The sequence below is a fragment of the Gadus macrocephalus genome, chromosome 3 (genome assembly GCF_031168955.1).
Source record: "Gadus macrocephalus chromosome 3, ASM3116895v1".
In the NCBI taxonomy this organism is placed as follows: Eukaryota; Metazoa; Chordata; class Actinopteri; order Gadiformes; family Gadidae; genus Gadus; species Gadus macrocephalus.
This window is the reverse complement of record NC_082384.1, coordinates 25,256,859-25,278,617: the sequence shown is the minus strand read 5'-3', so window position 1 is coordinate 25,278,617 and position 21,759 is coordinate 25,256,859. Positions and strand designations below refer to the sequence as shown.

The following is a 21,759-nucleotide window of genomic DNA, read 5'->3' as shown; positions in this document are numbered from 1 at the left end:
CGATGCAGAGAATATACCGACACGGCATCGAGCATTGTAACTGCTCATAGCACTGGTTCTTACTGAAAGATTCTCGTGCGATGAAGGCAATCTAACAAACTGACATCACGTCTCTCTCTGTCCCTCCAGGTGGTTCGATGTGATGCAGAAGGTGTCCAATCAGCTGAGGTCCAGCATCACCAACGTGACGCGGCAGAGAGGAGACAAGGTAGGCCCCCCAGCCTCGGACCCTGATCTTGGGCCAACACAGAGCTCTCCCCCCTCTCCCCCCTCTCCCCCCTCTCCCCCCTCCCCCTGCCTGGTTTCCCCCCTGCCCAGTCAGTAATGACCTCATGCCGTTGTACCTCCGCAGAACGCCATCCACAACCACATCCGTCTGTTCGAGCCGCTGGTGATCAAGGCCCTGAAGCAGTACACCACCAGCACCTCCGTGGCCCTCCAGAGGCAGGTCCTGGACCTGCTGGCCCAGCTCGTCCAGCTCCGCGTCAACTACTGCCTGCTGGACTCGGACCAGGTGGGTCGCAGGCCGGCGTTCCTCTCTCCGTCACCCTCATTGTCCCTGGTTCCTGCTGCCTGCTGATTCTAATGCCTGCCCCCCTGAAACCCTTTCAGGTGTTCATCGGCTTTGTCCTGAAGCAGTTTGAGTTCATTGAAGTCGGCCAGTTCCGGTAAGACTTCGTCTCTCACCCGTACCGGGGGCCGCGTCTCCAAGCAGGTCGGACCCTCTGAGCGAGTGCATCCCGTGCAGTGTTTCCCCCAGCACTGCATGGTGAAGGCGGCCGCCTTAGCAACCATGAGGCCCCGCCTTGACTACCAATGTATAAATAATAATAATAATAAAAAAAGAAAATAATCATTTATTAATAATCTATATATATTTTTATATGATTATATTTAAATTATTATGCTTTAACAAAGTAGAAAAATCTCGTAGGGAAAGAAAACATACTTACATCAGGTATAAAAAAGAAAGATATATATATAAAGCATCGGTAATGCTGTTCACAACAATGGTTGTGCCATAAAGCTTTATGAATTTATGAATTCAAACGGAGACCACCCCCCCCCCCCCCCCCCCGCTCCTTGACCACCTTGACTAAGATATTTTCTGGGGGAGACTGGTGTGTGTTCTACCGTGAACCTCCGTCCCTCCGCCCCCAGGGACTCTGACGCGGTGATCCCCAACATCTTCCTGTTCCTGGTGCTGCTGTCGTACGAGCGCTACCACTCCAAGCAGATCATCAGCATCCCCAAGATCATCCAGCTGTGTGACGGCATCATGGCCAGCGGCAGGAAGGCTGTCACCCACGGTGAACCCCCTGCACACACACGCACGCGCACACACGCACGCGCACGCGCACACACACACACGCACACACGCACTCCGATTCACCCACCAACACACACACTCAGACAGACGCGCACGGACTCTCTCTCACTCGGGTCACTCACTCGGACTCACTCACTCACTCACTCACTCACTCACTCGGACACACACACTCACTCACTCACTCACTCACTCACTCACTCACTCACTCACTCACTCACTCACTCACTCACTCACTCACTCACTCACTCACTCACTCACTCACTCACTCACTCACTTTGACTCACTCACTCACTTTGACTCACTCACTCACTCACTCACTTTGACTCACTCACTCACTCACTTTGACTCACTCACTCACTCACTCACTTTGACTCACTCACTCACTTTGACTCACTCACTCACTCACTCACTGACTTGGACTCACTCACTCACTCGCTCGCTCGCTCACTCACTCACTCAGACTCACTCGCTCACCGGGTCATGTCTAACGGACCGCCCCCTCTTGTCGCCATAGCGATCCCGGCCCTGCAGCCCATCGTCCACGACCTGTTCGTCCTGCGCGGCTCCAACAAGGCGGACGCGGGCAAGGAGCTGGAGACGCAGAAGGAGGTGGTGGTGTCCATGCTGCTGAGGCTCATCCAGTACCACCAGGTGGGGGGGGCACGACACACGCTCTGTCACACAGACGGGTCGGGTGGGGGGGCGGGAGTCACAGGGTACCTCACCATACTGATAACGGGGCGATACAGTGACTCTACGATGATCAATATATTTTTGAATATCGATACGTCACGATATATGTCTAACGATGAGTACTGAACCAGTGTGAAGAGGTGAGGTGCTGGACTCCTGTCTTTACTCATGGTCCAAACTGAGTTTTTCAGTTCCTTGTCTTTGGCTGGTGAACCTCCCGTTCAAGTTTCCCTCGTTCATGTGTTGAGCGCCACCTGGAGGAGCAGGGAAATCTGTTGTGATTTAATTTAGATTGATTAAAATGTCGATATTTTGGGCGATATTTCCAGTCTAACTCTTCATGAATAAAGCATAAAAATGCAAAAAAAAAGATTGATCGCGCCAGCATATGGGGTAATCGTCTTTATCAGGTTGTTTCCGTCCGTATCCGTGCGTTTTGATGTGTACTCTCTCCTGTGCCTCCGTCTGGTCCTCTCTGTGCCCCAGGTGTTAGAGATGTTCATCCTGGTCCTCCAGCAGTGTCACAAGGAGAACGAGGACAAGTGGAAGAGGCTGTCGCGGCAGATCGCAGACGTCATCCTGCCCATGATCGCCAAGCAGCAGGTGTGTGTGTCTCTGTGTGTGTCTCTGTCTCTGTCTCGGTGTCTGTGTGCTTGTCTGTCTGTCTGTCGGTGTGTGTGTCTTTCTGTGTGTGTGTGTGTGTGTGTGTGTGTGTGTGCAGGGGTGTTGTTGGGTGTGTGTTAGTGTATGTGTGTCTCTGTCTCGGTGTCTGTGTGCTTGTCTGTCTGTCTGTCTGTCTGTCGGTGTGTGTGTCTTTCTGTCTGTGTGTGTGTGTGTGTGTGTAGGGGTGTTGTTGGGTGTGTGTATGTGTGTGTGCGCATCTGTGTGTGTGTGTGTGCTTGCATCTGTGTGCGCGTCCATCCGTGTGAGACAAAATGTCTGCCATGGAGGTGCAGATCGTCGAGGTCACGGTGACGGAGAACCGACTCGTTGTGCAGAACACACGGGACTGAGCGGGTGAGCTGTGTGTCCCCAGATCCACCTGGACTCCCCCGAGGCTCTGGGCGTGCTCAACACCCTCTTCGAGACGGTCGCCCCCTCCTCCCTCCGGCCCGTCGACATGCTGCTGAAGAGCATGTTCACCACCCCCGCTACCATGGTAACGCCCCACCCGGCGCCCAGGACGCACTCGGGCCTCGTTTACATTCAGACGATTTATCCAAAGCGACTTACAATAAGTACAATTATCAGGAGAAAGAGAAACAACGACATATCTCTGTCGGTACAGTAAGGATGTTCATAGAACCAAGAGCCAAGCACTAACCATCACTAGGTTAACCCATTCCCCGTATACAACACAGATAGCTAGGAGAAGACGCTACACGATGCTAAGCACTGTTTTTTAAGTGCCAGGACGTACGACATTCAATCTGTGTGTAAAAGGGGGGGGTTTTACGGGAGTAAGGGGGGAGAAGGGGGGAGGCTTTGCAGCGTCCAGGTGAACTCTGAACAAGTGAGTCTTTTGATGGATTTACCGTTCTCCTTATTTCCAGATTTACACTTCAAACACTTTTTTAATTGTCTAGCTTTCAGAATCGAAACCAGCTCAGGGTGACAGTGGTTTTTTTTCTTTTCTTTTTTTTCTGAATACCCCTGTGGTATCCAAGGTACCCCCTGGGGGTACGGGTACCCCCTCTTGAGCACCCCCGGTCTAACCCCCCCCGCCCCGCCCCCTCCCCCAGGCCTCGGTCTCCACGGTCCAGCTGTGGGTGTCCGGGATCCTGGCCGTGCTGCGGGTGCTGATCTCCCAGTCCACCGAGGACATCGTGCTGTCCCGCGTCCACGAGCTCTCGCTGTCCCCCGCGCTGCTGGGCTGCCCCACCATCCGGGCCCTCCACCAGCACGGGCCCCCCCAGCAGGGGTACCCCGCCGCCGTCGCCCCCGGCAACCAGGAGGCGGGCGGGGAGGCGGCGGTGAGGGCCCAGCCCGAGGAGACGTTTGCCAGGTAAAGCCCCCCCCCCCCCCCCCCCCCCCTGGTTATGACCGTTAATAAGCTAATGAGATAAGAGGAGCGAGGTGCGGAAAAACAAATGGGTTAACCGATATAAAAATAAGACACTAACAAAACTGTATTTGTGTTACAAAGCATTCTAAAATATGCACTTTTCTTGAACCACATGAAAACTAATAAGCCCGAGTATTTTCCCCCCAAAAATGAATTAACTTAACTGGAGAACCTCTTTGTTTATTATTAATACATTTTCATCCAAAGCTAAATAAAATGATCGTGAACATTCCCAAACGATAATAACTCAGACCGTGGTGTTTTATAGTTGAGCCTACCGTGTTCTCCAGTCCACCTCAAGGCAATATCATTCTGCTTTAATTAACATAGAAGACTAGTGTTGTGATACGGTATGAAGCTGAAGGGGGCAGAGGTTATGAATCTATACAGGGTTCTATTAGAAAACACTTTTTCTAAAGTGTTTGTTCAGTGGACTTCAAATTGCATTACATTACAGACTTCTCAAATCCTCCCGCTGTGTGAAACCGTGAATCCATGTGATCCTTCCTCTCCCTCTGCTCCTCCTCCCTCTCTCTCCTCCTCCTCCTCCTCTTCCTCATCCTTCTCCCTCTTTGTCTCCTCCTTCTCCTCATCCTTCTTCCTGTTCCTCTTCATCCCTCCTCCTCCTCCTTCTCCTCCTCCTCCTCCTCCTCCTCCTCCTAACCTCCCTCTCCCCCTCCCTCTCCTCCTCCTCCTCCCCCCCCAGGTTCCTCCTCCAGCTGGTGGGGGTGCTGCTGGAGGACATCTCGTGCCGCCAGGTGAAGGTGGACATGACGGAGCAGCAGCACACCTTCTACTGCCAGCAGCTGGGCACCCTGCTCATGTGCCTCATCCACATCTTCAAGAGCGGTGAGAGCACACACACATGCATTCGTACGCATTCACGCACACATATAACCATACACATGCACACATATACACACGCACATACATACACACGCAAACAGACACGCACCACTCTATGTGGACCAGCACGTCTGTAAAACACTATTTTGAAAGGATGTAAGACTAAATTAAATCATATTTCCGTGATATCAATTACCTGCAAAAATATCATGTCTACCAATAGTTCGAATTCAGAAATATATCCTCAATCTCTCTCTCTCTCTCTCTCTCTCTCTCTCTCTCTCTCTCTCTCTCTCTCTCTCTCTCTCTCTCTCTCTCTCTCTCTCTCTCTCTCTCTTTCTTTCTTTCTTTCTTTCTTTCTTTCTTTCTTTCTTTCTTTCTTTCTTTCTTTCTTTCTTTCTTTCTTTCTTTCTTTCTTTCTTTCTTTCTTTCTTTCTTTCTTTCTTTCTTTCTTTCTTTCTTTCTTTCTTTCTCCCCAGGGATGTTCCGGCGCATCACGGCGGCGGCGTCCCGCCTCCTGAAGGGGGAGGGGCCCTGCGTGGGCGGGGAGGCGGGGGCCTTCTACTCGCTGGACGCCCTGAACGCCCGGGTCCAGGGCCTGACCACCACCCACCCCGCCCTGGTGCTGCTCTGGTGCCAGGTGCTGCTCATCATCAACTACACCAACTACTCCTGGTGGGCCGAGGTGCACCAGACCCCCAGGTACTGAGGGAGGGGGGGGGGGGGGGGGTTTAGGACAGTTTCTCAGAGCAAAGTATTTGGTTTGATATTGGAGCACGCTCACGGGAAGACACAGGAATACATTCAGTGAGACAATGGCTGAACACGGTTCTTACATGGAAACCTTAAATTAGGGCTGAACGATAATCTAATTGCGATTATTTTGACCAATATTGCTATTGCGATTTAATGTGCGATTTTTATAATTTAAGTCCCCTTTTGTTGTGTATTATTCACAAAAAAATTAATAAATCATTCTTTAGTATGACCAACACAACATTGTAAGCAGTCAACTTAAAAACTGCTTGTTTCCTTTAGGCCAGGCCGATGGGTTTGAGATTAATTTATATCATAAACTTATTTATTTAACTATTGAATTGTAAAATAAAAATGAAAATAATTGAATCGTACTGATTTCCAGTCAGTAAGGGTAACAAATCACTTCTCTTTTTTTCGCAGCCTTTGCGATTTGCATACCGTGTTCTATTACATCGCGATTTCGATTTGAATTTGATTAATCGTTCAGCCCTACTTTAAATTAAAGTAAATACAAAGGAAACGAAGGTAAGGGGGGGTGTAACTCCATCGGGGAGAGGCTAGGATTGGCCATGGCTGAAGTCAGTTGTGGAGGGAGATGCAGAGTCTAACTGCAACACACTGCGGGTTATGTCATTCATGTATTCACAATTACAATTAGGGCATCTAGCAGACGCTTTTATCCAAAGCGACTTACATCGGTTAATACACACATTGACACACCGACGGCAGAGTCAACCATGCAAGGCGACAGCCAGCTCGTCAGGAGCAGTGAGGGTTAAGTGTCTCGCTCAGGGACACATCGACACTCAGCTAGGAGGAGCTGGGGATCGAACTAGCAACCTTTCGGTTACAAGACAACTGCTCTACCTCCTGAGCTAAGCCGACCCACTCATGGCTTGGAACGAATACAGTACAATACAGTAGTCTGTCGATTGGCCTGAGTATCAGACTTCGTGGCTACAGGGGCAATGCAAATGCAAACTATCCAAGGACAATGCATATCAATTCCTTTTCAATTGACTGTTTTGTTTCCAATATATCCGTCAACACGTCTGCCACATTTGGTGCACTTATCACAAAATGAACGACTGCTCCACTACTACGAGTGGCCCTGTGTTTGAGGGGTGCTCATTAAGGTACCCCCCTCGCTGCTAAACCGCCGCCCCCCTGTCCCCTCCGGCCCCCAGGGGCCACAGCCTGTCCTGCACCAAGCTGCTGAGCCCCCACTCCTCCGGGGAGGGCGAGGACGAGAAGCCCGAGTGGCGTCTGGCCATGATCAACAGGGAGGTGGTCCGCAGGGGCGCGCTCGTCCTCTTCTGTGACTACGTGGTGAGACCCCCGGACCCCGTAGCGCACGTCAGCACAACAATCACGAGATGGTTCCTCGAATGATGATGATGATGATGGTGGTGATGATGGTGATGAGGCCACCCGTCTCTGTGGATGTGTGAACATTCATTATACCTTTTGTTATCTACACGCACGTGTGCACACACACACACACACACACACACACACACACACACACACACACACACACACACACACACACACACACACACACACACACACACACACACACACACACACACACACACACACACACACATAACTTAAGGTCTCCCTCTGTGTGTGTGTGTGCGTCTGCAGTGTCAGAACCTCCACGACTCAGAGCACCTCACCTGGCTGATCGTGAACCACGTCAGTGACCTCATCAGCCTGTCCCACGAGCCGCCCGTGCAGGACTTCATCAGCGCCGTGCACCGCAACTCGGCGGCCAGCGGCCTCTTCATCCAGGCCATCCAGTCGCGCTGCGACAACCTCTCCACGGTGAGCCGCACAGCCCTGCCGCCTCTCAAGGACCCACGACGAGCGTCTGAACACTCGGCCACTAATGTGCACCGAGGCGACCCAGAAACCTGACGACAAACGCACGCTGGGCGTCACACCACGACCGCTTCATCTTTTGGCTCTCATTGGAGTTTGTAGTATTAGGAAATTGATTGAGGACATAAAAACATGTTTTTTTTTTGTGTCTTAACGTTTTTTCTATGTATTTTCCTATCTATTCATTTTAGACCAAGGAACTTCGGCTTTAGTTTTCGACAGGAAATGGAATCTTATTGTCTTTTAAGCGTAACATCCATTTCCGTTCCTCATCAACTTCCCTACCTCGCCTCTCTCCTCTCAAACTGCCCCTCTCTCCTCTCATACCGTGTCTCTCCTCCTCTCCTCTTCCCTCCTCTCATACCGTGTCTCTCCTCATCTCATACTGTCTCTCTCTCCTCTCATCTCCTCTCATACCGTGTCTCTCCTCATCTCATACTGCTTCTCTCTCCTCTCCTCCTCTCATACCGTGTTCCTCCTCCTCTCCTCTCATACTGCCTCTCTCTCCTCTTCTCTCCTCTCATACCGTGTCTCTCCTCATCTCATACTGCCTCTCCCTCCTCTCCTCTCCTCTCATACCGTGTCCCTCCTCATCTCATACTGCTTCTCTCTCCTCTCCTCCTCTCATACCGTGTCTCTCCTCCTCTCCTCTCATACTGCCTCTCTCTCCTCTCCTCTCATACCGTGTCTCTCCTCCTCTCATACTGCCTCTCCCTCCTCTTCTCTCCTCTCATACCGTGTCCCTCCTCCTCTCATACTGCCTCTCCCTCCTCTTCTCTCCTCTCATACCGTGTCCCTCCTCCTCTCATACTGCTTCTCTCTCCTCTCCTCCTCTCATACCGTGTCTCTCCTCCTCTCATACTGCCTCTCTCTCCTCTCATCTCCTCTCATACCGTGTCTCTCCTCCTCTCATACTGCCTCTCTCTCCTCTCCTCTCATACCGTGTCTCTCCTCCTCTCATACTGCCTCTCCCTCCTCTTCTCTCCTCTCATACCGTGTCCCTCCTCCTCTCATACTGCTTCTCTCTCCTCTCCTCCTCTCATACCGTGTCTCTCCTCCTCTCATACTGCCTCTCTCTCCTCTCATCTCCTTTCATACCGTGTCTCTCCTCCTCTCATACTGCCTCTCCCTCCTCTCATCTCCTCTCATACCGTGTCTCTCCTCCTCTCATACTGCCTCTCCCTCCTCTTCTCTCCTCTCATCTCCTCTCATACCGTCTCTCTCATCTCCTCTCACACCCTGTATCCCCCCCCCCCCTCAGCCCACCATGCTGAAGAAGACCCTGCAGTGCCTGGAGGGGATCCACCTCAGCCAGTCGGGCTCCCTGCTGATGCTGTACGTGGACAAGCTGCTCAGCACGCCCTTCAGGGTGCTGGCCCGCATGGTCGACACGCTGGCCTGTCGCCGCGTGGAGATGCTGCTGGCAGAGACGCTGCAGGTGGGGTGTGTGTGTGTGTGTGTGTGTGTGTTTTTCTGTGTATGTGTGTGTGTACATGTTTTGTGTGTGTGTGTGTGCACGTTTTGTGCGTGTGTGTGTGTGCTCGCATGTTTTTGTGTATCTGTGTATTTGTGTGTCCGTTTTTGTGTGTGTGTCTGTGCACATGTCTCTCTGTGTGTGTGTGTGTGCGCGCATATTTTTGTGTGTGTATATTTTTGTGTGGGGGTGTGTCGATGTTTTTTGTGTGGGTGTGCGGCGCGCGCATGTTTCCGTGTGTATGTGAGAAACGTCTGTGACGTAGGATATTGCCTGTTGATTGGATCGACTCGTGCCAATTGACTTGAGTTAGGGTTGGGTTGGGCTTCTAGATTGATTAAACCTGAACCTCTGCACCCCACTGTGTTCCACTGTGTTTAAACTAAAGCACTGAGCTCTCTCTGCCGTTCCCCCAACAGAACAGCATCGCCCAGCTGCCAACGGAGGAACTGGACCGGCTCCAGGGCTACCTCCAGTCCAGCGGGCTGGCCCAGAGGTGGGTCTTCGTCTGTTGATGCATTGTTTGGCACCTCGACTGAGATCGCGGCGAACGCTGAACGTGGTCCGACTCCTCCCCCTCCTGTTGCAGGCACCAGAGGTTCTACTCTCTGCTGGACAGGTTCCGAGCCACTGTTGCCGAGGAGACCACTAGCCCCGCCCCCCCGGTGACGTCACACCCCCTGGACGGTGATCCGCCACCTGCCCCGGAACTGGTCGTCGCCGACAAGGTGATGTTTTGAATTTACGCTAATGTGCGTTGCTAATGTGCTTCGATAGCAACGTTGGCTCCACGTTTAGAGTGGAATCAAATGTGGGACTGCATCTGTTGTTTTGTTGGGAGCCTCTTCAGCCTCTTTGGTCGTTGGAAATGTCCCTCTGTACACCTAATGTAGATATTCCATTAAAAACCAGCCGTTTCCAGCTAGAACAGTCATTTACCACATGAACAATGTCTAGTCTGTATTTCTGAAAAAAAAAACGGTGATTTCCTTTTAGAAAATAAGGGCGTTTCCTAGTGACCCCAACCTTTTAGCGGTAGTGTGTGGTAACCGTTGGCCCCGTCCTCCAGGAGTGGTACGTGAACCTGGTGAAGTCCCAGTGCTGTCTGGCCGGGGACGGCTCGCTGCTGGAGACCACCGAGCTGCTGACCAAGCTGCCCGCCGCCGACCTCTCCAGCATCATGAGCTGCAAGGTGAGACAGCTGCCCCCCAACACCCAACACCCACCTCCACCCAACACCCACCTCCACCCCCCCCCCCAACACCCACCTCCACCCAACACCCACCTCCACCCCCCCCCCCCCCCAACACCCACCTCCACCCCCCCCCCAACACCCACCTCCACCCCCCCCCCAACACCCACCTCCACCCCCCCCCCCCCCCAACACCCACCTCCACCCAACACCCACCTCCCACCTCCACCCCCCCCCCCAACACCCACCCCCCCCCCCCAACACCCACCCCCCCCCCCCCCAACACCCACCTCCACCCCCCCCCCCCCAACACCCACCCCCCCCCCCCAACACCCACCTCCCCCACCTCCACCTCCACCCCCCCCCCCCCCCCCAAACACCCCCCCCCCCCCCCCCCAACACCCACCTCCCACCTCCACCTCCATCACCCACCTCCACCCCCCCCAACACCCACCTCCACCTCCACCCCCCCCCCCCCCCCCCCAACACCCACCTCACCCACCTCCCACCTCCACCTCCATCACCCACCTCCACCCATGACCCCAAGGAGATCAACATTTACATTAAGGGCATTTAGCACACGCCTTTATCCAACGAGACTCAGAACAGTTCATACACTCATTCACACACCGACGGCAGAGTCAGCCCCGCAGGGCGACAGCCAGCTGGTCAGCAGCAGTCAGGGGGAGGCGTCTCGCTCAGGGACACCTCCACACTCCGCTCGGAGGAGCCGGGGATCGGACTAGCGACCTTCTGGTTACCAGCCGACTCTCCTGAGCTAAGCAGACCCTCCAAGGGTCTCCGAGGGTCTCCGAGGGTAACGGCTTCATCCGCCCATGCATCCCATAATGAGTGTCGTCCGTTTCCCCCCCCAGGACTTCAACCTGAGCCTGCTCTGCCCCTCCCTGAGCGTGGGCAGGCAGCGGCTGGCCCGGGGTCAGGGGTCGTTGCTCATGGAGACGGCGCTGCAGGTCACCCTGGAGCAGCTGGCGGGCGTCACCCAGGCACTTCCTGTCCCCCACCAGTCCTTCCTGCCGCCCACCAGTCCGACCCAACCCGAGCCGTACTGGGACCGGCTGGCTGAGGTCTACGGTACGGATGAGTAGAGAGAGCGCGATGTAGTACAGTGTGACACCTTTGGTGGATTAGATTGGTCGTGTTAACACTTAATGACCTGAATACTATCAAATAAACCGTCCTTCTGAGGATTATGTATAAAACATTTTACACATTGCATTTACACGCTTGAATACACTGTGAAGTACTACCACTGGGCCAATTAATAATTCATACTGTTTGTTCTGTTTGTCCTTACTTCAGCATTTACTTTAGCATCTCTTTTGGTTTTCCTTCGCACTACTTTGTGTTTTTATTGTATGGTTTTATATCCTGTGTTTTCCACTGAGCTGTGCTGCATTTACAACCTCCCTAAAGGAGTTGCTATATCCGATTGTTGAAACGGAGTGTAGCGCTACAGGTCGATGCTCCTTCACTGTTTTATTACTCTATCGTTTTTATTTTGTTATCTGTTCACGCCAACTGCTTCTATCCTCCTTCCTCTGTTCTTAACCACCATCTCCTCTTTCTACCTGTTTCTAACCACCCTCTCCTCTCTGTCTACCTGTTCTTAACCACCCTCTCCTCTTTCTACCTGTCCTTCACCACCCCCTCCTCTCTGTCTACCTGTTCTTCACCACCCTCTCCTCTCTGTCTACCTGTCCTTCACCACCCCCTCCTCTCTGTCTACCTGTTCTTCACCACCCTCTCCTCTCTGTCTACCTGTCCTTCACCTCCCCCTCCTCTCTGTCTACCTGTCCTTCACCACCCTCTCCTCTCTGTCTACCTGTCCTTCACCACCCCCTCCTCTCTGTCTACCTGTCCTTCACCTCCCCCTCCTCTCTGTCTACCTGTCCTTCACCACCCTCTCCTCTCTGTCTACCTGTCCTTCACCACCCTCTCCTCTCTGTCTACCTGTCCTTCATCACCCTCTCCTCTCTGTCTACCTGTCCTTCACCTCCCCCTCCTCTCTGTCTACCTGTCCTTCACCACCCCCTCCTCTCTGTCTACCTGTTCTTCACCACCCTCTCCTCTCTGTCTACCTGTCCTTCACCACCCTCTCCTCTCTGTCTACCTGTCCTTCACCACCCTCTCCTGTGGCTCCAGGTGAGCCAGGGTTCTTCCCCAGGGTGCTCTCGCTGTGCCGGGCGCTGTCCCAGTACCTGCTGAGTGTCAGCAGGCTACCCGCCTCGCTGCACATCCCCGTCGACAAGGAGCACCTCATCACCGTCTTCACCGTCACGGCCACCGAGGTGAGAGGGACGCCGCTGGTCACGTAGAAGAGGTCCTCCCCTTTTAAATTAACGTTCACATTGAGGGCATCTAGCATTTTATTTTATGGCAAAAAGGTGGAGCGTGGAATAGCTTTCCAGTGTAACCCTCTAGCTTTGGGAGGAGTGGAGTTCTCCCCGAGTACATTCATATTCACATTTAGGGCATTTATCAGACGCTTTTATCGAATCGACTAACAATGAGTAAATTTTTGACAGAAGAAAGAGAAACAACAATATATGTCTGTGGGTGCAGTAAGGATGTTCATAGAACCAAGTGCCAAGCACTAACCATCACTAGGTTAACCCATTCCCCGTATACAACAGAGAGATAGCTAGGAGAAGACGCTACACGATGCTAAGTACTATTTATAAGTGCAAGGTCGTGCAACACACATAAGTGTGTAAGTGTGTAAGGGGGGTAAGGAGGGAGGTTATGCAGAATCCAGCCGAACTCTGAACAAGCGAGTCTTGCGTCGGGTACGATCTGAAAACTGTGCCGCGAGAGAGAAGCGGAGGAACGATCAGGCTCGATCGATTCCCTGGTCAAATCAAAGAAGCGTCGCTCCGGATTAGTTAATCAGAAATATGCCGGGGGCAGTCTCGCACAGGGCGCAGACTCGCAGCACATGTCCCCCACAAACATCTGACAGCTGTCGTCTCTAGCCACTGTCACTCCATCACCAGCGCTCCATAGTAAACCGTACGGCACAACTCGGGCAGAGCGATTAAACCAATTCAAACCGACTTCACAATGTAATATGATGCGATAAAATGTAATTAATATATTTTTATATTTTTCTTCCAATGTTGTGTTGGTCATACTACAGAATGATTTATTGCTTGTTTGGTGAATGATACATAACAAAAAAAATAAAAATAATCGCATAATAAATCACAATCGCAGTATTGGACGCAATAATCGCAAATTGTATTATTTGCCCCAGTCGTTGAGCCCCCCGCCCCACGCTGACCCCCTGTGTCTCCCCCCGGGCAGCTGATGGCGTGGCGGCTGCTGCAGGACGCGCTGCCCATCAGCGTGGACCTCCAGTGGGGGCTGGCCGCCCTCTGCCTCGCCCTGCAGCAGCCCTGCGTGTGGAACCGCCTGGCCAGCCCCGAGTACACCTCCCACACCTGCTCCCTGGTGCACTGCCTGCGCCTCATCATCACCGCAGGTACCCGGGGGGGGAGGGGGGCACCGGTTGGTTCATGGGCCTAACCGGTTGGTTTCTGCCGTTGTCTGCGTTGTGTTGTGATGAAGAGGCCCGGACCAGGATGTCTTTGGAGGCGATCTCTGTTTATTCCGACAAAGGTGTAGATAACAACAATATCTTGCGGTCAACTCTTCGTAACGTGAGCTCCTCTCCCAAGGAGTACATTCAAAATAGCATATGTTGCATTTAATACATTAAAACACAGAAAACGTACCTGACAAAGGTGTAAATAACAACAATATCCTCCGGTCAACTCTTATTAACGTGAGCTCCTACACAAATCAAATGACAGAAGTATGTTAGCGTACTACACAATAAGTTTAAGCTAGCAGGTAAACTTATCAATGTAGTTTAACAGAGGCTAAAACATGGACATTTCTGTGACCACAGTGTCGCTCACCTCTCCCAAGGAGTACAACATCAAAAGGGGTGAGGCAAAAGCGTGAAGCACATTTATAGGGGGGACCCACCAAAGTGAACGTCGGGGTACAGAAACTGAGTCTCAAACGTTCCACCTATTGACTCGGGAGGACAGGTTATAACTATTAAAACAGATTTTGTGTAATTATAGTACTACATATTACTGCTGTATAATTGACTCTGTTACATCAGCACGTCGCCTGCACCTGTCAAATCAAGTCAATTACATTTTATTTGTATGGCCCTTAGTCACAGGTCCATTCTCAAAGGGCTTAACAGGCCGTGTGTGTATGACACTGCCCCTGCCCCTAGCCCCCACAGAGGGCAAGAAGAACTCCCGTAATGAGCAAGGAAAGAATACAGACAGACAGACAGACAGAACTTTGTAAATGGGGGAAGAGGCGCTGGCAGGTTTACCATAACGAGGCTCCAGGCATCCAGTCGCAGTCATCGCAACACGCTGCAACAGACAGAATAATGAAGCACAAGGGAAAGTGCAAACTGGAGATCCAGACACAGACGAGCACGATCAAACACGCATCGATGGAGACAGAAACAGGAACATTATCCTGATCAGGCAGACACTGACACGCGTCATCCACGCATTCTGTATCAATCCTGACACCAGCATCGTTTCACACCGCGATGTTCCTAACTGTAGGACCATCGTACCTCCAGGCTGTAGAGGTACGATGTTCCTAACTGTAGGACCATCGTACCTCCAGACTGTAGAGGTACGATGTTCCTAACTGTAGGACCATCGTACCTCCACAGACTGTAGAGGTACGATGTTCCTAACTGTAGGACCATCGTACCTCTACAGACTGTAGAGTGCGTTCAGCTTCCCTGATGACCGGTGGCAGACTAGTCCATAGATAGGGGATCCCGTCCTGTCAGGAGGCGGTCCCTAATGTTGGATTGTTTGGGCCGTCCCACGCCCGCTGTGTCCCTCCAGTGGCGGTGAGTCCGGGCGACCAGCTGCTGCATCCAGAGAAGAAGAAGACCAGGGCGGAGCGGGAGGCGGAGGAGGACCAGCTGGACTCCGCCCCCCCGCCCGAGATCAGTGAGTAGAGCCGGCTGATGGGGAGGGCGGGGAGGTCCAGGGAGGGGTCCCGGGAGGGTCGCGAACCCTCGCCGCTCTACAGGGATCCATACGAGACCGATTCAGCGGTGTGCCTGTGAATGGTTTTAGGAAGGCCTACGGACGTCGTTTTGTGTTTCTGCACACACACGTGCGACTGCCTGTCTCTCTTCTCATATACTGCCTGTCTCTCCTCTCTTACTGCCTGTCTCTCCTCTCATACTGCCTGTCTCTCCTCTCCTACTGTTTCTGTCGGGGTGGCTTGTGGCGCAGGAGGTAGAGCGGGCTGGCTGGTAACCGGAAGGTTGCTAGTTCGATCCCCGGCTCCTCCTAGAGTGTCGAGGTGTCCCTGAGCGAGACTGCTACCGTCGGTGTGTGAATGTGTGGATGAATGGGTGAATGTGAGGCAGTGTTGTAAAGCGCTTTGAGAGGCCACTGGTTAGAAAAGCGCTGTATAAATGCAGTCCATTCACCGTTGTTTTAACAGCGTTTCTGTTTCCGTTCAGACGTGTGCCAGCAGCAGGCGTGTGAGATCATGGCGGAGCTGGTGGAGGGCCTTCAGAGCGTCTTCGCTCTCGGTCACCATAGGAACGCCGCCATCCCCGCCTTCTTCACCCCCACCCTGAGGAACATCATCATCAGTCTGTCGCGCCTGCCGCTGGTCAACAGCTACACCCGCGTGCCCCCACTGGTGAGTGTCTGTCTGTCTGTACCCCCCGCTGGTGAGTGTCTGTCTGTCTGTCTGTTCCCCCCGCTGGTGAGTGTCTGTCTGTCTGTCTGTCTGTCTGTTCCCCCCGCTGGTGAACGTCTGTCAGTCAGTCTGTCTGTACCCCTGTACCCCCCGCTGGTTAGTGTGTGTCCGTCTGTCTCTAACGTGTGTGGGCCCACCTCGACCAGGTGCTGCAGTTAGTTAACCTCTACACTAGGAACCGTGAATGAGTCTACTCCTTTATATGAGGCAAGTGCTGCAAGCAGCGCTCAACTATTGTACTTCTTAAGTTTAATTCTTTCTTTCTTTCTTTCTTTCTTTCTTTCTTTCTTTCTTTCTTTCTTTCTTTCTTTCTTTCTTTCTTTCTTTCTTTCTTTCTTCCTTCCTTCCTTATTCTCTACAAACTTTGGGACCCGTGTCCTTCCACAAGTTTTCACCTAGAGACCCCATTCCACTTTTAAAATGTTCGTATTAGCTTGGAATCGCACCCTTCCGTTCAAATTTGTTTAATATTTGGAACTTTTCCAAATATTTGTAGACATTCTTTATAATGGAAGTCAATGTGAGGACGGCGGGGCCGTCTACCCGTCCTCTAAGGTCACTGACGCACCATAACACCGGTGCCAGTGTTAATGCGCGTGTTCTCCTCTGACTGGGTCTCCTCAGGTGTGGAAGCTGGGCTGGTCTCCGCGCCCCGGGGGCGAGTTCGGCACCACGCTGCCGGAGATCCCCCTGGACTTCCTGCAGGAGAAGGACGTCTTCAGGGAGTTCCTGTACCGCATCAACACCCTGGGTAAACGCCGCGTAGCGTAGCGTAGTGATGCGCAGTCCTCGTGGTGACGCACGGTGTCCATTGTTGTTCCTGGTGTGGCTCCCTCTTGGGCTGATGCTATAGGCTTAGGCTATAGTAGAAGCTTTTAAAAACCTGAATGTCAAGATGAGATTCAAAATAAAGTATCTTCATTTATTTGCGAAGCAGAGCTCATTTCAATGAATATTCAAAATGTAAAGATTATCGTTCAAAAAGGAAATCATAAGACGGGGCATGACGTACAAGGTCTACAGACTGTGTGCTTTTCCAGTCCAAACCCCCCCCCCCCCCCCCCCCACGGCCTCAGGTCCGTTCCTTTAAGGACAACTTGCCCTCTAGGGGAGCACACACAGCACACGCATCAATCAACCATACAAACACAAGCACGCACAATACTGACAACCACAACTAAAGGAAAACGAAGGGACTGGATCATACAGTCCTGATGAGCTTACTGTGTGTGTGTGTGTGTGTGTGTGTGTGTGTGTGTGTGTGTGTGTGTGTGTGTGTGTGTGTGTGTGTGTGTGTGTGTGTGTGTGTGTGTGTGTGTGTGTGTGTGTGCAGGCTGGAGCAGCAGGACCCAGTTCGAGGAGACCTGGGCCACTCTGCTGGGGGTGCTGGTCACCCAACCAATCACCATGGACCAGGAGGAGGAGGTGCAGCAGGAGGTACACTCACTCACTCACTGAGTCACTCACTGAGTCACTCACTCACCCACTGAGACACTCACTCACTGAGAAACTCACTCACTCACTGACAAACTCACTCACTCACTCACCCACTGAGACACTCACTCACTGAGAAACTCACTCACTCACTGACAAACTCACTCACTCACTCACCCACTGAGACACTCACTCACTGAGAAACTCACTCACTCACTGACAAACTCACTCACTCACTCACTCACTCGTTCACTCACTTGTTCAATCATACGCTCGCACGCATGCAGACACAGTCAGTCATACACACACACACTTACACTCACACTTTCACTCATTCACACACACTCACTCCCTTACTCACACTCGCACAAGAAAAAACCCACTCACACACCCACTCACAGTCGCACACAAAAACAAACCCACAGCCTCACAACTACACACAACTACACTCATACATACACACTCACACTCACACACACACACACACAACTACTAACACAGATAGTCACACACACACACACACACACACACACACACACACACACACACACACACACACACACACACACACACACACACAGCTTGAGTACAAGAAGCACATGCAGTCTTGCAGATATCACTGAATCTCCAACTCCTATTAAAGCATTAAACTTCTCCCTCTCCTCCTCCTCCTCCTCCTCCTTCCCCCCCCCCCCCCCCCCCCGGTAGGAGGACCTGGAGCGGACCCAGCTCAACGTGCTGGCGGTGCAGGCCATCACCAGCCTGGTTCTGAGCGCCATGACGCTGCCCGCCGCCGGCAACCCGGCCGTCAGCTGCCTGGAGCAGCAGCCCCGCAACAAGAGCCTGAAGGCCCTGGACACGCGGTAGGACCCCCAAGGACCCCCGCTGGCCACTAGGGCCCCCAAGGACCCCCGCTGGCCACTAGGCCCCCGCCCGACCCCCCGCAGAACACACTGCTCTGGGGCACCACAATCTAGATACTACGGAACAGGATGAGGGACACTCTAAATAGTATTCTTAAATTTCTATTTAAGAGAGGGAGAGAGGAAGTGAGAGAGAGAGGGAGAGAGACGGCTGGGCATGGTGAGAGGGAGGGAGGGAGGGAGGGAGGGGGAGAGAGGGAGAGGGGGGGGGGAGAGGGAGAGAGACGGCTGGGCATGGTGAGAGGGAGGGGGGGGGATAGAGCTGGGCCTGGTGAGATGGAGAGAGGGGGAGAGGGAGCTGGGCCTGTTGAGAGAGAGGGGGAGAGGGGGAGAGAGAGAGAGGGAGAGAGACGGCTGAGCATGGTGAGAGAGGACCCACACGCCCCCAACAGGAGCGTTCCTCAGTACGAGAGGCAAGGTGTTTGTAGGCACACTGTGCATTTCTATTTAAATCTCAGAATACTGACATTAATTTGAAAATTCTGATCTGAATCTCAAAATTATGAATTCAATCTCAACATTCTGACTTTGAGATCGTCGCTTATCCCATGTGGCCCTGATCCTCTTCCGTTAAACACTTTATCGGCCGAAACTAATTAAGATTCTCAGCAGATATGAACGTTGATCGGTTTGGTCACCTGGGTATCATGATTTATTTCACACGAGCCATCTTGGGTTTGATTTAGCCCAAGATGTTTGGGCTATTTAGTCAACAACCGCTCTTTCCGCTGGGCTCCAGATTTGGCAGGAAGTTGGCGGTGATCCGGGGGGAAGTGGAGCGGGAGATCCAGGCGCTGGTGTCCAAGAGGGACAACGTCCACACGCACCACCCCTACCACGCCTGGGACCCCGTGCCCTCGCTGTCCGCCGCCTCCGCCGGTAACGCACGCACGCACGCACATGCACAAACAAACACGCATGCACACACACACACACACACACACACACACACACACACACACACACACACACACACACACACACACACACACACACACACACACACACACACACACACACACACCCCACCCACAGTACGCCCAAACAACCGTGCAAACACACACAAACAGCCATGCAAACACACACACACACAAACAACCGTACAAACAAACACACACACACGCACCCCACCCCTCACTGCCCCCTCACTGCCATGCAGATCCTGTGCTGCGGTACGTGCATGTGTGTGTGCACTGTGATGTGACTCTGTCGGTGTTGTTGGTTTGTTTAAGCAGGGACTCTGATCAGCCACGAGAAGCTGCTGCTGCAGATCAACACGGAGAGAGAGATGGGCAACATGGACTACAAACTAGGACAGGTAAACCCCCCCCCCCCCCCCCCCACGCTGTTTACAGCCAGCCTTTGGGATAGACCATCCGTCCTCTTCTTAGTGTACGATCAGGCGTTGGGGAGTTGTCTTACCTCCGTCCCCCTCCGTCAGGTGTCGATCCATTCGGTCTGGCTCGGCAACAACATTACACCCCTGAGGGAGGAAGAGTGGGGTGAGGATGAAGAGGATGAGACGGACACCCCAGCACCCTCCTCCCCCCCGACCTCTCCCATCAACTCCAGGTCAGACACACACAGACACGCGCACACACACACACACACACTCACACTCACACTCACACTCACAGACCTACAGCACAACGGCAATCAAATGTTGTCTTGTCAGGGTGTCCGCGCATCCTCAAAAGTCTTAAATTCATGTTTCTAAATTTAAGGCCTTGAAAAGTCTTAAATCGTTACAAATGTCATATGCTGGTCTTAAATACTGTAACACAAGGTCGGGGCAGGACTATTTATGTTGAGAGGCTTCTTTCTTGCTAGCTGCATATATAAACGATTATCTGCGTGCTTGCGAGCTAGTCTGCGACAATGGGTAGGTGAATGAGTCGGATTGAGTGACCCACATGCTATGCTTGGGTTGTAATACAGCGGGATTCCCCCCCACCATCGTGTGTTTAAGGTCTTAAATTTCATTCAAGGTGGTATTAAAAAGGTCTTAAAAAGTCTTTCATTTGACTTGCTGAAACCTATGACCAGGTTTAATCTCCTGTCCTGTAGTATCACTGTCATTTGTTCATTAGGTTTTCCCAACATGTCAACATGAATGGCAGTGAACAGAGAATCATAAGGCTGGATTAACATGCATTCAGAGTTTTCAGTATTACATACAAGATGAAATGACCGGGCCTCATACCAGGGCTGCACGATATATATTTTTCTCATCAAAAATCACGATACATGCATGTGCAATATTCGTATCGCTGGGCGTGGGATATTGTCATATCGCAATGACGTACCACAGAAAGACAAAATGTCCCACTGTGGTGCAGCCCTATCTCATACCTAATTGAGGACCCCTTCATGATGTCCGACCCCCATCCTCTGAACCCCTCTCTGCTGCTGCGGTTCCTCTCCCAGGAAGCACCGGGCCGGGTGGACATCCACTCCTGCTCCCAGTTCCTCCTGGACCTCTACAGCCAGTGGCTCATCCCCGGGACCCCCAACAACAGGCGGACCCCCGTGGTGCTGATCAGTGAGGTGGTCCGATCGGTGAGCAACCCCCCCCCCCTCCCACTACCGGGTGGTATGCGGCTCAGGAGGGAGAGTGGGTCGACTAGAAACCGGAAGGTTGCTGGTTCGATCCCCCGGCTCCTCCTAGCAGAGTGTCGAGGTGTCCTGAGCGAGACGCCTCGCCCTGACTGCTCCTGACCAGCTGGCTGTCGCCCTGCGTGGCTGACTCCGCCGTCGGTGTGTGAATGTGTACATGAATGGGTGAATGTGAGGCAGTGTTGTAAAGCGATTGGTCGCTGGTGAGAAAAGCGCTGTGTAAATACTATCGTAATCCACCACTACGAAGACTCAAGACTCTTTACCATCGCATGCTTGTGGTTTCTGTTGTCTTGCTCTGTGTCTCACCTTTTTCTCCTCCTCTTCTTCCTCTTCCTCCTGCTCCTCCTCTTCCTCCTTATTATCCTCCTCCTCCTCTTATTATCCTCGTCCTCTTCCTCCCCTTCCTCATCCTTCTCCCTCTTCGTCTCCTCCTTCTCCTCATCCTTCCTCCTGTTCTGCTACCTCTTCATCCTCTTCTCCTCATCCTTCTTCATCCCTCTTCTCCTCCTCCTCATCCTTCTCCTCTTCTCCTCATCCTTATTCCTGTTCCACTTCCTCTTCATCCCTCTTCTCCTCCTCCTTCTCCTCCTCCTCCCCCTCTTCGTATCCTCCCCCTCATCCTTCTTCCTGTTCCTGTTCCTCCTCCTCCTCCTCCTCCTCCTCCTCCTCATCCTTCCTCCTGTTCCGCTTCCTCTTCATCCCCCTCCTCCTCCTCCTCCTCCCCTCCCCCTCTTCGTATCCTCC

The 21,759-nt window shown here is 52.5% G+C and overlaps 1 protein-coding gene across 1 annotated transcript in view; it reads left to right on the top strand.

The window, feature by feature from the left end:
- htt (huntingtin) overlaps nt 1–21,759 on the top strand; it is a 58,456-nt gene that overhangs the window by 20,707 nt on the left and 15,990 nt on the right. The window contains exons 27-53 of the mRNA XM_060047421.1: nt 130–208; nt 353–514; nt 613–668; nt 1,162–1,310; nt 1,845–1,981; nt 2,510–2,626; nt 3,060–3,182; nt 3,766–4,028; nt 4,795–4,937; nt 5,414–5,636; nt 6,881–7,022; nt 7,344–7,523; nt 8,842–9,018; nt 9,474–9,550; nt 9,644–9,782; nt 10,124–10,246; nt 11,122–11,338; nt 12,410–12,555; nt 13,571–13,748; nt 15,163–15,270; nt 15,795–15,979; nt 16,664–16,790; nt 17,373–17,476; nt 18,182–18,336; nt 19,136–19,275; nt 19,632–19,714; nt 19,838–19,968. Of these exons, the coding sequence (XP_059903404.1) occupies nt 130–208; nt 353–514; nt 613–668; nt 1,162–1,310; nt 1,845–1,981; nt 2,510–2,626; nt 3,060–3,182; nt 3,766–4,028; nt 4,795–4,937; nt 5,414–5,636; nt 6,881–7,022; nt 7,344–7,523; nt 8,842–9,018; nt 9,474–9,550; nt 9,644–9,782; nt 10,124–10,246; nt 11,122–11,338; nt 12,410–12,555; nt 13,571–13,748; nt 15,163–15,270; nt 15,795–15,979; nt 16,664–16,790; nt 17,373–17,476; nt 18,182–18,336; nt 19,136–19,275; nt 19,632–19,714; nt 19,838–19,968 (3,864 nt within the window). The remainder of the gene's footprint in view (nt 1–129; nt 209–352; nt 515–612; nt 669–1,161; nt 1,311–1,844; nt 1,982–2,509; nt 2,627–3,059; nt 3,183–3,765; nt 4,029–4,794; nt 4,938–5,413; nt 5,637–6,880; nt 7,023–7,343; nt 7,524–8,841; nt 9,019–9,473; nt 9,551–9,643; nt 9,783–10,123; nt 10,247–11,121; nt 11,339–12,409; nt 12,556–13,570; nt 13,749–15,162; nt 15,271–15,794; nt 15,980–16,663; nt 16,791–17,372; nt 17,477–18,181; nt 18,337–19,135; nt 19,276–19,631; nt 19,715–19,837; nt 19,969–21,759) is intronic.